Raw genomic sequence first — 13,563 nt, forward strand, 5'->3', positions numbered from 1 at the left:
CTTGAAATGACGTTTAAAGGATATAAGAATAATAGAAGGCTAAAATTCAAAAGTGTATATACGTACATATACATTTCAATAAAAATAGCAGATAATCTCAAGTAAAAAAAGTAGATTCGCGCTAGTAAAATAGTTTCAAAATACTTGTGAAAAGTCAAACGACTTGACTAATTAAAAATGGATGTAAGAGCTTAAAGGACAAAGGCGTATAAGAGTATCAATTAAGTAACAAATTCACAGTGACAAAGAGGTTTCCAGTCGATCGAATTCAAATAAATCGGCTAATTTGAACGAAACTTTAGATGCACGAGAAGCGACACTCGTCCTCAAGGACTACGAAAGTTCTACTGGGATGAATGAAAACTTTTGTCTGACCCGGTGTGTATACACAAGATGCGCGAATCTCGAGTACAGTTTGCATTAATTAAAGTAATTGGTTGGTTTGATCAAATTAATCGGTTTAAGCAAATCACTTTGAGTCCAATTACCGGATGTCATCGATGCTACGTTGAAATGGCGAACACCATCCAAGTAATTGATGTCCTCTGTAATTATTTGTTAAGCATGCGCGGAATCAGAACGATTCGACCTCGTTCCAAAGCAAATCGTTACTAGAGTAGAGACGGGAATTAATAATTCGTGTCAATTGTTCGATCGTGTTCACAAATCCAAATGCGGTTGAGTGGCGGAAACCATTTATAACACGTCCCATACAGCATAGATCGCATACACGTCTTAGGATGTATTTTTGGTGCTTATATATACTCTATATATATTCTTACTCTATATATACTGTAATATCGTAGAACGACGAACGATTGTCGGGTGAAGAGGATTTGACGCTGGAGGAGCTGAGGACTAAGCTCGACAGATGAATCTGCCTATATCCGGTGCGAGATCTGTGCTGGTTGCCAGGTTGAACAGAGCGTGCAAACCTGGTCGATCTACTCCTAAGGGTTCGAAGCGTGGCGAAGATCAGAGCTAATTGAGTCGTCGAAGAGTAGAGTCGTGAGAATTGATAGAGTTGTTAGAGAGAGAGAGAGAGAGTGTGTGTGTTAGATTCGTTGTGACGAGAGTGATCAAATAACTGTAAAGTTATTTGATATAGATACGAGTATTGCATTTAGTTTCCGTTAAATAAATATCGTTCTCTGACCAATTTATATTTGTATATTCAATTTAATATTAATAAATCGTAAGTAATCGGAAAAAAATTTCTATCCTTATTTTCCGATATTACATATTTGAAGTATAAATTAAAAATCGACACATTGACTACTTCAAAGAAATTAGCCCGAACGAGACATAACTCGTTCATCGTGGTTTTCGCGCGAAGTAAATATGCGGTTTCTCAATCGTTGTGAGATTCCAACGACGTTAATTCTGTCGAAACGGCGACGCGCGACGACGATCGCACATTCTGTTGCTAGCGAGTGCTTGCAAATCGCGACGATATCGAGCGTAAAGACTAAGCGCAAAAATGGAGGACACTTGGCGGGGAATTGGAAATGCTCGATGACGAAAGGTATTTCAAGGTCTAATTACATCCACATCCAATTGGATCGCACCTTCGTTCGGTTGCTAGGTCAACAACCTTCGATGTTATTCAAATAATGCAACGGCTGGAGCAGCCAGTAGCGAGTCGTAAAAGTTTCAATAAAACACGTTCCTGCTAGTGAACGTATGTTAAGACTTACACCGAGTTTTATTTCGCTACGCCGTTTACTAGTTCGAAACGATCGATTGCATAATAGTAGCTGTTTCTTTCATCTCGGAAACACGATCGTAAACGGTGACAACGATCCAGCTTATTTCTGATCGTGTTAATTTCCACGCAAACTTTGTAAACATTATACGTCGCGACGCTCTCGTTAACGCGTCATTCCCTCCAACTCGAAAGTCTTGCAACTTTGGTGATCCGTTTTCTGTGTAAAATTGGTTACAAGCATCAGGGGACTTATCGTCGTAATCGGTAAATTGTTTATTAAGGATCTACAGCTTTTAAGGATTTCTCTCTAGAGATTTAGGGATTAGAAGTTTCATTAACGCGTTATCGTGTCCCTAACTCGATCTTTTTTCGTGTAAATTGGTCACGAGACTTACGAGCTTTGTTGTAAATAGAAGATTAGTAATATTTCGTAGTTTCGTGATAGTATATAGACATTTTAGTGCTTAAACGCGCAATTTTTAGTTCGCTTTTCGCTCGCATCGGCGCCATGAAACGGATCAATATCTCAACACTTTCCTTTAGTTCTACGAATCATCTTTCGACCGGCTTTTCTTGGCCTACCGTTTCCTAACGCTGTCCTAATACTATCATCTTGCTGAGATCCTTTTTCCCAATGTATCTTCTGCTTATTTTATTATAAATCCGAACTTTCATTCACGTCGTATGTTTTACAGCGTAAAATCCGCTAGAGCGTTCCAATAAATGTAACCAGTAGGTGCTCTAATACCCAAACGCACCTGTGCGTATCTCTGCATATTTGCTGAAAAAAAAGATGAATCTTACGTTACATTTTCAATATGCGTAATAAGCCGAAAATTTCTCTGATGCTAATCCTTCGTAACAAAAGGATGGCATCACTATATGCATGAAAATAGCATTTGGCAATCGTTAGAAACACAATACATGGATATATATGTAGTTGCCAAATTAACCTTCGCGGTGTTCAAAGTGAACGGCTAGAAACGATTGCTTTTTGCTATACGCGCATGGTTCGATTGCACCATAATTCGTTATTAAGACGTTTCGAGAAAGGCAAAGGATGTGGTGTCGCAACGTGTTGCGCTCGCACAATGCTCCTTGGATAAAATTCCCGGAGCGCGTATTATCGCGTACGCCGCGCGAACGCGTTGAACCTTCGCGCAAACAATGAGGGCGTGAACGCGAAAAAATAGCGTTGAGCACGCAACATTCGGCCTGATATCGTTGATTGGCCGCGAATCGTCAACATGCACGGGACAGTTTTACGTAAAGACATTCGATCCGTACAATTATGTTAAGACGTCGACCATAGAACGTACTACGTTGATGCAATTAAAATTTTAATGAAACAGGAGAACGCGCTAATAACTAGTCACCCCGTTGTTGACCATAACGTACAAATACTTTTGTTTAAGAGCTGCTCGTTAGTGTTTACCGCGTGCAGAGAAGTGACGAACAAATTACGTTCAAAGGGTATAGAGCTCGTTCTCGATTAAAATTCTCCTAACTTTCTAATGGTATTAGAAATTATAACTTGAACGTATGTACGCGACTGGCAATAAATATCAGGACAGCCGCGGATATTTAGTATAAATCGAATATGTGTTCCATTGTCCTTAATTTCTTCTATTATCCATTATTATTATTATAATTTTTATTTTAATATTAATATTGTTTAATATTTTAATATTAATATTATTTAATATTTTAATATTAATATTATTTAATATTTTAATATTAATATTATTTAATATTTTAATATTAATATTATTTAATATTCTAATATTAATATTATTTAATTTATTCTATTATTGATTCGTTCCATTCCGTTTACGTCATAATACGTAGCCTGCGGATTTTTACGCATATTTTTCAGAATATAAAGGAAGCGAAAGAAAAAACTAGAAGCTGGATAAAAAATTGTTTTACCTCGATTAAACGTTACAAAGCGTGCTACTTTCCGATGTTTTATATATTTCCACGTGTCACACGTGTACTTTGCAATTTTGCCCTTTCAGATTTCACAGAAATGCATAAAGCTTCCGTGACCTAATTTTTTGGCACGTGCACGTGCTTCGAAATAAATTCGATGATATTAAATACCAGATTATGGGAACCAGAAATGAAGAGTTCTACAACGATGGAATGGGTAAATGATTGTCGATCGGACGAAAGACAATAGCAAACAACGATATAGCGATGATTAATTAATGGAAGATTTTTTCCTTTCAGCAAACAAAAATAGAACTTAACGAACTCAGTAATTGATAAATGATTACGTATAAGATAAGTGCATTTTCCAACTGTGAGTCATAGTTAACGTTTAGTTTAGCCTAGGTAGGATCTTAGCTTTGGAGTAAATAAGTATAATAGTAGCAAAAAATCGATAGAATTGTTAAAAGGCTGTGACTAATCCTGGTCGACTGGTCAGTTATCATCTGAATCTATTGTTATTTTGCTAGTATACTTTTCGAATCATTTTCAGCTATTCTATGGGCAAGCATTCGTTTCTTTCGCGCATGCCACGTATCATTCGCTCATTAACTCGTTTTTGAAAGCTTTTACCAGCGAATGAAAAACGTAACGTACACTTGCATAATGCGTTCGAAGTGTTCGTTCGTTCAATATTCATGTAAAGGTTAGGCGATACGCGTGATAAGTCGCGATGCTACGAGATGTGATTAGATGCGGATGTTAATATCTTGTAAATACCTTTCCTCGACTATGATAATCATCGAACACTAAGAATTTCGCAAATCGATGCAATTAATCGGTGATCTTGTGGGAAGAAATTTCGATATCACGATAATGTTAACGATGTATGTTAATTACGACTAGTACCGTTACTGTTACATTGTTTCATAATTAGTATTAGTTTAATATAGTCAACGACTCTTCCGCAAGCATCCGTACAAGTGTTATTTATTATTATGCTCACCTTCTATTGGAAAGTTCTTGCCTTGCTCAGCAAGTCTTTTTAATTTTTTTCCTGTAGAACTTCCGCGTGTTACCGATTTTTATGCTATGTACGTGTTTGTAGGAGAACTTTCTCTGAGCTGCGAAGTTTTCTTTCGACGATTCAACGATCGAAAATCAAAGAGAACCAATGTTCTCTCTTTCGATAAAGTATGTGATGATAGCCATTGCCAAAATTATTGATATATTTATCTGGTTGAAGACAATCTAGCAAATTATACAGCAAGCCTAATGAAATAATAATAATCTTTATCATTAAATTGCGCCATTATTTCATAATTTCATTGAAAGATAATAGAAATTCACGAAGCCTTCAAATTGGATTTCATATTATAATAATGTAAACATCGTTTGACGGTATTATCTGGTTGTGAATAGGGTTGATTTGATTCAGACAGCGCCAGTCATCATGACATCGACTTCCTATCTCGTTATGTAACATTCATCAGAATAACCGACGCAATTACCGTCACTGAATTATCTTAATGACATTCGTTATTAATGAGTAAGTGTTTTCGACATACGTCGGAGGTCGCAAATCTTGGATCATCTTTCTTTATTATCTGTTTAGATCCAATCCAGTTCCTTCACAGAACTTCTTTCCCTTCAATTTACCTAATTTAATAATTCTTCAAAATTTTCTCCTTTTCATTTCTCATTGCATTGTTTATTATATATTCTACAAACCCGTATGAACACAACGCAATAAATTGACACGATAAAAGCGTTGAGATAATAACCACGAGACAATACTCGACAATAATAGTACGAGACAATAATAATCGAAAAGGCTGATGAAACAAAGGAATGAGTAATTTGTAAAGACAGGAGAACAGCAATTAACGTACATCCAGCTACAATTGAAAATAACTTTCTTCGCTTTAAATGAAATTCCAATCAAATACGTTTTATCAGACTCGACTTTAACAATCAATATTATTAGCTCAACAAATACTCGAGATTCCCAATGTTTTTTGTCGAGTTTCAAATAGAACGTTAATTACTCGCTTGTCGGAACGTCCATCGGCATCGAAGACCGTGAACCAATCTACGTTATCTTCTCCTTCGTTTCAGGCTGTCGCTGGCGATACCAGTCAACCGCGAAGGTTACTCGAGATGCAGCATGTACGATGTAAATTACACGGAAATTTTGCTAAATGGAAGCCACGTACCGGACCCATCGTGACCAACGAAAGATTGCCAACAAGGATGGGAATTTAATTATACCACCGTCCCTTATGCGTCTGTGGCATCCGAGGTGACAGAAAATGTTCGACTTGTAATTTCCTGCTTTTTGAATATTTTATCTGTTCCTATCAATCAATCCCTTTATACTGTGTATGTCGTATTCGATTATTTGCATGATCTATTTCGATAAAAAATAAGCGTAGTGTACAATTTTTGGAAAGAAAGAAGAACGATGAAAAGGGTCGAATAAACGTTTGCGGAAAGATCGATAGTTCAGAAGTGGGAAAATTAACAATGTCGATTTCCACAGAGGAAAATTATAGTACGTAACAGAATTACTAGTACATATTGCAGTAATAATTAGTGCATGTAGTGAAATTACAGAGTACATTCTAAATTCAAGCGTTACATTGCCAAATAAAATACAATCGAATAAATATTTATAAAAATACTTAAAGAAAAAAAGGATAAAAAATTTCGAATTATGAAAGCTGATAAAACTAGGTTGCGATAAAACTGAAAATGAAAATATCGGATTGAAAAGAAACTTTAATAAAACGTTATAACGAGCAACAGCGCGAACACGCAGATTTGTTCGACATAAATTGCAAGACCTTTTGCTCCAGTGGATTTCCATGAACTTTGCGTCGCTCGTCAGGAGGAGAATTATTCATCGAGGGGTAGGAAGCATCCAGAAGAAGGACGCGAGAACGCGCAGGGTCTTAAGCTTCTCCTTCTTTTTTCCTCAAAGGCAAAGAAAAAAGGACAGATCATTAGGAATTTCGAAACTTTGATCGAAAATTCGTTTAATCGAGGCGTTGAAATTGCTATAAGATTTCCGTGATGCTGATCGTGATCAGAAGTAAATCATTCGACTGTAGTTTTCTGTTGCAGCTGGGATGGGTTTGTCAGTATGATACATTGCCAACCATAGCTCAAAGTATCTTCTTCATCGGCGCTATCTTCGGAGGATTAATTTTTGGATGGGTTGCTGATCAATATGGAAGAATACCAGCTTTGCTCGGAGTTAATTTAATGGGATTTCTCGCTGGGGTGGCTACTGCGTTCACGGGTAGCTTCTGGCAGTTCACTTTGTGTCGTTTTTTCGTTGGATTCGCCTTTGATAATTGCTTCACTATGATGTACATATTAGGTAACCGTTTTTCAATAATTTCTTTTTTGCCCTGGAATTGAGTTTGAAAGCCACACAGTGGCTACAAAAAGTACTTGTACGTATGTATCCTTATTTCCCAATGAAGCGTCTCTCTTCCTTTTTTTTTAAATCAGTTTTTACGTTTCATTTTGATAGCATTAATTATTTATAAGCATGTATGAAAGTATTACAAATGATACGAAAGCTAATATTTTAATCAGTCTTATCTTAAGACTTAGTCTTAATTAATTGGTATATATATAAATGCTGTTCTAAATACGATGGTGTACAGTTACTTTTTGTAATTACTGTAAGCAGGAAGATCTCTAAGTTTAAATAACAAAGTAATCTCTACAACATACTGTAAAACTGTTGTTATGCGTGATTTACGACTGACGTTTCTACAAGTATATGAATTTTGCAACAGAACTCACGTTGCCATGCAACAATTTAAATGAAATTGAAAACCATTCAAAGTTACGAAGAAAGATGCTTAAATACATATGAATATACATGAGGTCATACATATTTATTTTTTAACTGCGGCGTTTATATCAAAGAGAGGGAGAGAGACAGAGAAAAATTAATTTTCCTGTTTTATAAGAATTTCATGCAAGATAAAAATATGAAACTTTAAGATATTTGGATTTATATATACCATTGAATATTTATAATATTTAAAGGTAGTTAGTTCGCAATCATTTTCTATACTAATATTTTCCCTCTATACTCGCGATCAATTATGTTTTCGCGATCAGTTATGTATTAATTTTGTTTTCTCTTTTAACGAGACAATATTCTGCTTACAAAGGATTAGTTGTTCAAAATTGCTTTTCATTTCTGGACAACTATAGCATACCAGGGTTTTCATAAATTTTCACTTCCCAACGGAAAGCGAAGGTAACGAATGAATGGTTCTACACGAACGCTTCCACAACTATAAATCTATGTATATATATACATACATACATGTATATGGTTTTAATTAAAATGAACATCTTCTTCTAGCAAACTTATTTAAAATTCGTAAAAATATCACATAATAATATAAAACAATCAAGTAACATTTTAAATATTCCATTGAAAATTCTAATAAATTGTTTAATATAAGATCAATATAATTCATGCTGAATTCATTGTCTGATATCCATAATACAGGCAATTTATAATACAAAATTTTATTATAACTCTACATGAAAAAATTTCAATTATAATACTGTAGAAATATATTTTCCAGTTATTGTTCTAATATCAATATACTGAAGAGAAAATCTAGACTAGTCTCTGTCTTGAAAGATATTTTATACTCTGAAAGTACAGCGTTAAGACCCTGATTGAAACTTTTGAAGAGACTCTGTTGAAACGTAAGAACGCTGATTGAAAGTTCATCAGACGAGTCATTGAAACGAGTTTTCTTGATCGAATAGCAAGTTTGTCCTGCAGACAGCATTCCAATTGTGAAAATCGAGACCAAAGAAACTCAGGTGGCGTGCATTAACCCTGAATCGATGACTCAAGCCGAGGTTGGAAAAATTTACAATTTGTTCGACAAAACAAGGCCAAGTTGACGAGATTCGTGAGCAAGTGGCTGGTTCGTTAATGATTTGGCGTTCGAATTTTCTTATTTCTATTCTAATTATCAAGGTCGATTAAACGATTGATCACGAATATTCGACGGAAATATTGAGAAAGAAGGCTCGATCTGTACGAGGGTAAATCGTATTTTAATCAATGACTTGAGAAAGTGAGGTATTGATTGAAACTAAGATAAGTGATACTAATTCGTTTCGAGCGCGTAACAAATTACATCATCGGATTCATTGATTTGCAAATAATTCTATATTCAGTTCCGTATTTATAATCGAGCGTAGCGAAGATAAAATAAAAGGGACGTGATTATCCGAGGGTCTCACAACTAGAGAAAAATCGATGGGAACGAGGAAATCCTTAATTGTAGAAACTGCGTAGAAAATACCGTGGAAAATATCATATATATTTTAATAGAAATATTTTTGTACTTTTTTTTAAACATTAAAACTTTAGAGCTTTAGAAGCTTTATGTATTAGTATACGTATTTATACAGACTTTGAAATTCATAACAAATTTCTCTAGATAGATGCGGATTTTTTGTATTGTTTCGTATGTATACTTGTGTCACTTTTCTTTCTAACGATATTTAGTTAAAAAGTTCGTCTATATCATTTATAGTAGATTTTGTTTTTATTTATATTAATGTTAATTTTATATTAATAAAAATCACTGAAATTTTCAGTATCATCATTATTTAGTATCATCGAATTTCTTTCTTCTTTATGTTCCATATTATTATTAAAATTCTCTAATAAACATTCAAATATCCTATAGAATATTTCCATTATTTTTCACGTATTATTTGCAGTCATATTTTCCATATTTTATTATCGATAAAGTTTGAGTTGGTTCTTTAAATTCCTATTCAACATTCCAGCTAACCAGTCGATATCAATAACACGTGCCTTTCTTCCTGCCAGGATTTATAACTTATTCAAGCAGAACCTCACTCGACCAGCTCGTTGAAAGCGTAGAATTCGATCAACTTCATACAACTCACATACAAACTGCAGATAATGCTAACAGTGGGAGGAAAATATGAGACTGCAAAGCGTATAAACCTAGTAGTTTATAAAAGCATTTACATATTTGCCACAGAAAATTTATATGTATGTAGAATATGTGTTATATAAAACATTCTGAAATTTCATTAGCATTGTAATGATTATATTGGTAAAGTTTGAAGCATTTCTGAAGATGCACATAGAAGTTACGAGATATTTAATGCAAACATTTATTTAGTACAAATATACAGCATAAATAGTTATCTTAAACATGTAATAAATGGTTATCAAATATCGGGATTTATTAATATAATAAATGTTTGACTATTTTTATAATTAAATATTTTTGTAATTACTGTGAAATATGTAATTACGCTAAATAATTTTGTATCTTGTATATAGATTTTTAAATTTACTTAATTGAAACTCTGCATTATAATAACCGTATTTATAATTCTGACGTCATATTCGATATAATTATTATATGATTTTATTACGATCCTAATGAAATTCCAATATATTCATGAATATATAACAGAAACGTAATAATACTTTGTTGTACTAATTATGATACCATCATATATAATAAATATAAATAAATAAAAAATGTCTATAAATGCTAAGATACTTTTACGAGCCAACAGGCGAGAAGGAAGAAACGAAAGAAAAGAAAGAAGAGAACGAACGTTAATCAGTTTCGAAACGTTAACAACGTCCTTGCGTTGGACGGTGCTCGCGTTTATCGATTGGTCGCATTGCGAGATATCGGTCAGATTATTATTATTAATACGATCGTCTGTAATTTATCTTTGCTAACTGTGCCGCACGGAATCTTCGTTTACAATAAATGAGTTGTCGCTTTTGATCGAACGGTAACACGATATGAAATTACAGGGTGACGGAAACAGCTGGGAGAAAAGCGAATACTTTTTCTGCGCGAATAATGTAATGTTAAAGGCAGTAAACCTTGAGAGGCGAAGTGATGAAACGAGTGGTCCCAGAGAAGCTTCTTTACGTCTTCTTCTCCTTTCTGTATCCTTTCTATGAGAATAATATCTCGTCTTCAGAAGAGATCTCCTCGTCCTATCTACGCGTTGTAAAGGCAATACAAACTGAATGATACATATATTTAAAAAACGATATTTTGTTGGTTTTATGAATATTGATTTTTATAACGTGAGGTTCTTCTACTCTTATTTTCTATTAAATTAATGATACATATATTTTAGAATGGCTGTCGCAATGGTGATGATGATGATGGTGATGATGATTTGCGAAAGAAGATGTTGAAAATTACAGACAGCATAAATAATATTTAGATTTCATGGAAGTTGATTTTTGTAATGCGAGGTTCTTCTATTCTTATTTTTCATTAAATTTCTATGTAGAAAATTATTAAACATTTGGATATAACTGGGAGATTATTTCCATTCATGCGTACCGGAGTTACTCGATGGTCTCGTACCGAAGCTGATAACCAATCCAGATTTTCAGGAAAGCGATTAATAGCTTAAAATTTATTCGTGCGAGATAATAATCCAAAATGTAGTTAAAGTTTTTAAGCATTGTTTGTTAGGATTACGAGAAAATGATGAATTAACAGTTATGTATAGACACGTTATATATATGTAGGAGGTCCAGAGCGTATTGGGAAAATTTACGGCGAATTAAACAGGAAATTCCGAGATATCTGCTCAAAATATCTGATTTGTGGAATTATCCTATAGCTATTTTATTTAATAAAAATTAATTCAGGTAATTTTAGAGAATAGAAATATCTGAAACTCGTGATTTAAACGAACGTTCGTCATTTTGGTTTATTATGAATTATAAATTGGTTCATTATGAAGCATGAAAAGTAAAAATCAATGGTACAAAGTGATCTTAAATAAGGAAGCGAGTTCCATGGTAAACATGGTTCGAGCATCGCAATTATAATAAAGCAAAAAAAAAAAAAAAAAAGAAACAACCACTGAGCGGTAATTATCAGGAAGCCACTAGTTGCAACTAATTGAAGGTGATTCCGGATTAGAAGCAAGCCACTATTAAGTGGCTAACACGGTTGCTTCATTAAGAGCAAGTACTCCCTATTTTGCGGCAACTACAAATAGACGTTGTTCACTATGATATATTTCCACGTGTTTATTGCATCTTGTCCTGTTATGCGATTAAAGAGTTACAACCTTGCGTTTCTAATTTATTGGACGTATACGCACCAGACATTAATTTCGTCTACGTATTCGTGAAATTGCGAGATTCATTCATCGCGAAGGTCAGTTCAATTGTTCAAGATAAGTTCTCATCGTTTTAATCTGTTTTCTTGTACGAAAATAGAGTAATATTTACTTGTCATTGCACTGTGGATATATATCGATATGTTCGTTCAGGAAGTCAATTGTTTTCATCGAATTAGACTCGACTTTCCGTAGAGAATGTTCGTTTCGACATAAATATGTATCTCAGGCTTATCGATCTTTCAATATTTACCATAAATAGCTTAACAAGGTAACACACGCTCGTGTTTGAATTATGTAAATGATCCTTTGACTCTAACGATCCGTTTATTCACAGTTAATTTATGATATTGCTAGTTACGCGTGATTCTACCTTTTGTATCTTTAAGAAATACAGGGTGATTGGTAATTGGTGGTACAAGCGGAAAGGGGGTGATTCTACGCGAAAAAAGAAGTCGAAAATATAGAATAAAAATTTAAAAATTTTAAAATTTAAAAATTTAAAAATTTAAAAATTTAAAAATTTAAAAATTTAAAAATTTAAAAATTTAAAAATTTAAAAATTTAAAAATTTAAAAATTTTAAAATTTAAAAATTTTAAAATTTAAAAAATTTTAAAAATAACGTCAATTGAGACAACGATCTACAGTGAGATCCGTTATAACGAGACGTGATAAAGTGCACGCGTACCGAGCAAAAATTCAAAGTCGATTTTCTCGAAAACAAAGCCTCAAACGAAACATTTTTATTCTATATTTTCGACTTCTTTTTTCACGTAGAATCATCCCCTTTCCGCGTGTACCACCAGTTACCAACCACCCTGTATAATTCGTAAATAGAAACGTATTCTTGTCGATAAGTATCGAAACACTTACGGAAATTTAAATGGGCTTGAACAATCATCGGGAAATTATTAAAGTCCTTGTTATTAGATCTAAACACGATTTAATCTTAGAACTAAACACGTTTGTTAAATTAATCTATATATTGTATATCTACTTTTTATATATTTGTAACTCAAATTTTTCTTCTTCATATTGCGTTAAGTTGCCCCAAAAGTTTCTTTCGTTTTATATTATTTTATTGAATTACGTATGATCTATTTTGTCCCAATGAATATAATTCAATAAAATAATATAAAACAAGAAATAGTATGCGTCTATTATCTCCTTACGAGACGAAAGAAATTTCTGCGACAACCTAATATATTGTTCCATTCTTTATTCACAGAATATTTCTTTCACAGATGATTCTTCTAAATATTATGTTTTTTATTCCAGTATTAGAATACGTTGGACCAAAGTGGAGGACATTCGTGGCGAATATGTCGATCGCAATATTCTTCACATTTGCAACTTGCATTCTACCCTGGATCGCCTATTATTTGGCCGACCGGAGGATGACCTGTATTGTCACCTCAGTTCCTCTTGTTCTAGCCGTAGGTACGCCATGGTTGATACCGGAAAGCGCTCGATGGCTGGTCAGCCAAGGTCAGATAGACAGGGCCATTAAAATCCTTGGTAAATTCGAGCGAATCAATGGCACCAAGGTGCCCGATGACATCTATAGACGATTCCGCGTAAATAAACCGATTACCGCAATCTTTTCCGTATTTTCTACTTTTATGATCTTTCCTGCTTTATGTGCGTTCTATAGATACCAATTTATATGCCTTTAAGCATATCATATAATCATTTTCTTTGAATAGA

At 33.8% G+C, this 13,563-nt stretch overlaps 1 protein-coding gene across 1 annotated transcript; it reads left to right on the forward strand.

The window, feature by feature from the left end:
• Positions 1–5,636: 5,636 nt before the first annotated feature.
• Positions 5,637–13,433, forward strand: LOC117241395 (organic cation transporter protein-like; the record flags this gene model as incomplete). The annotated part of the gene is made up of 3 exons (XM_033507330.1): positions 5,637–5,942; positions 6,767–7,025; positions 13,135–13,433. Coding segments are annotated over exons 2-3 (417 nt in total), but the record flags the coding sequence as incomplete, so codon positions are not given.
• Positions 13,434–13,563: the final 130 nt, after the last annotated feature.

This window comes from Bombus vosnesenskii, unplaced genomic scaffold, assembly GCF_011952255.1.
Source record: "Bombus vosnesenskii isolate JDL3184/JDL3185 unplaced genomic scaffold, Bvos_JDL3184-5_v1.1 scf7180000015797, whole genome shotgun sequence".
Lineage (NCBI taxonomy): Eukaryota > Metazoa > Arthropoda > Insecta > Hymenoptera > Apidae > Bombus > Bombus vosnesenskii.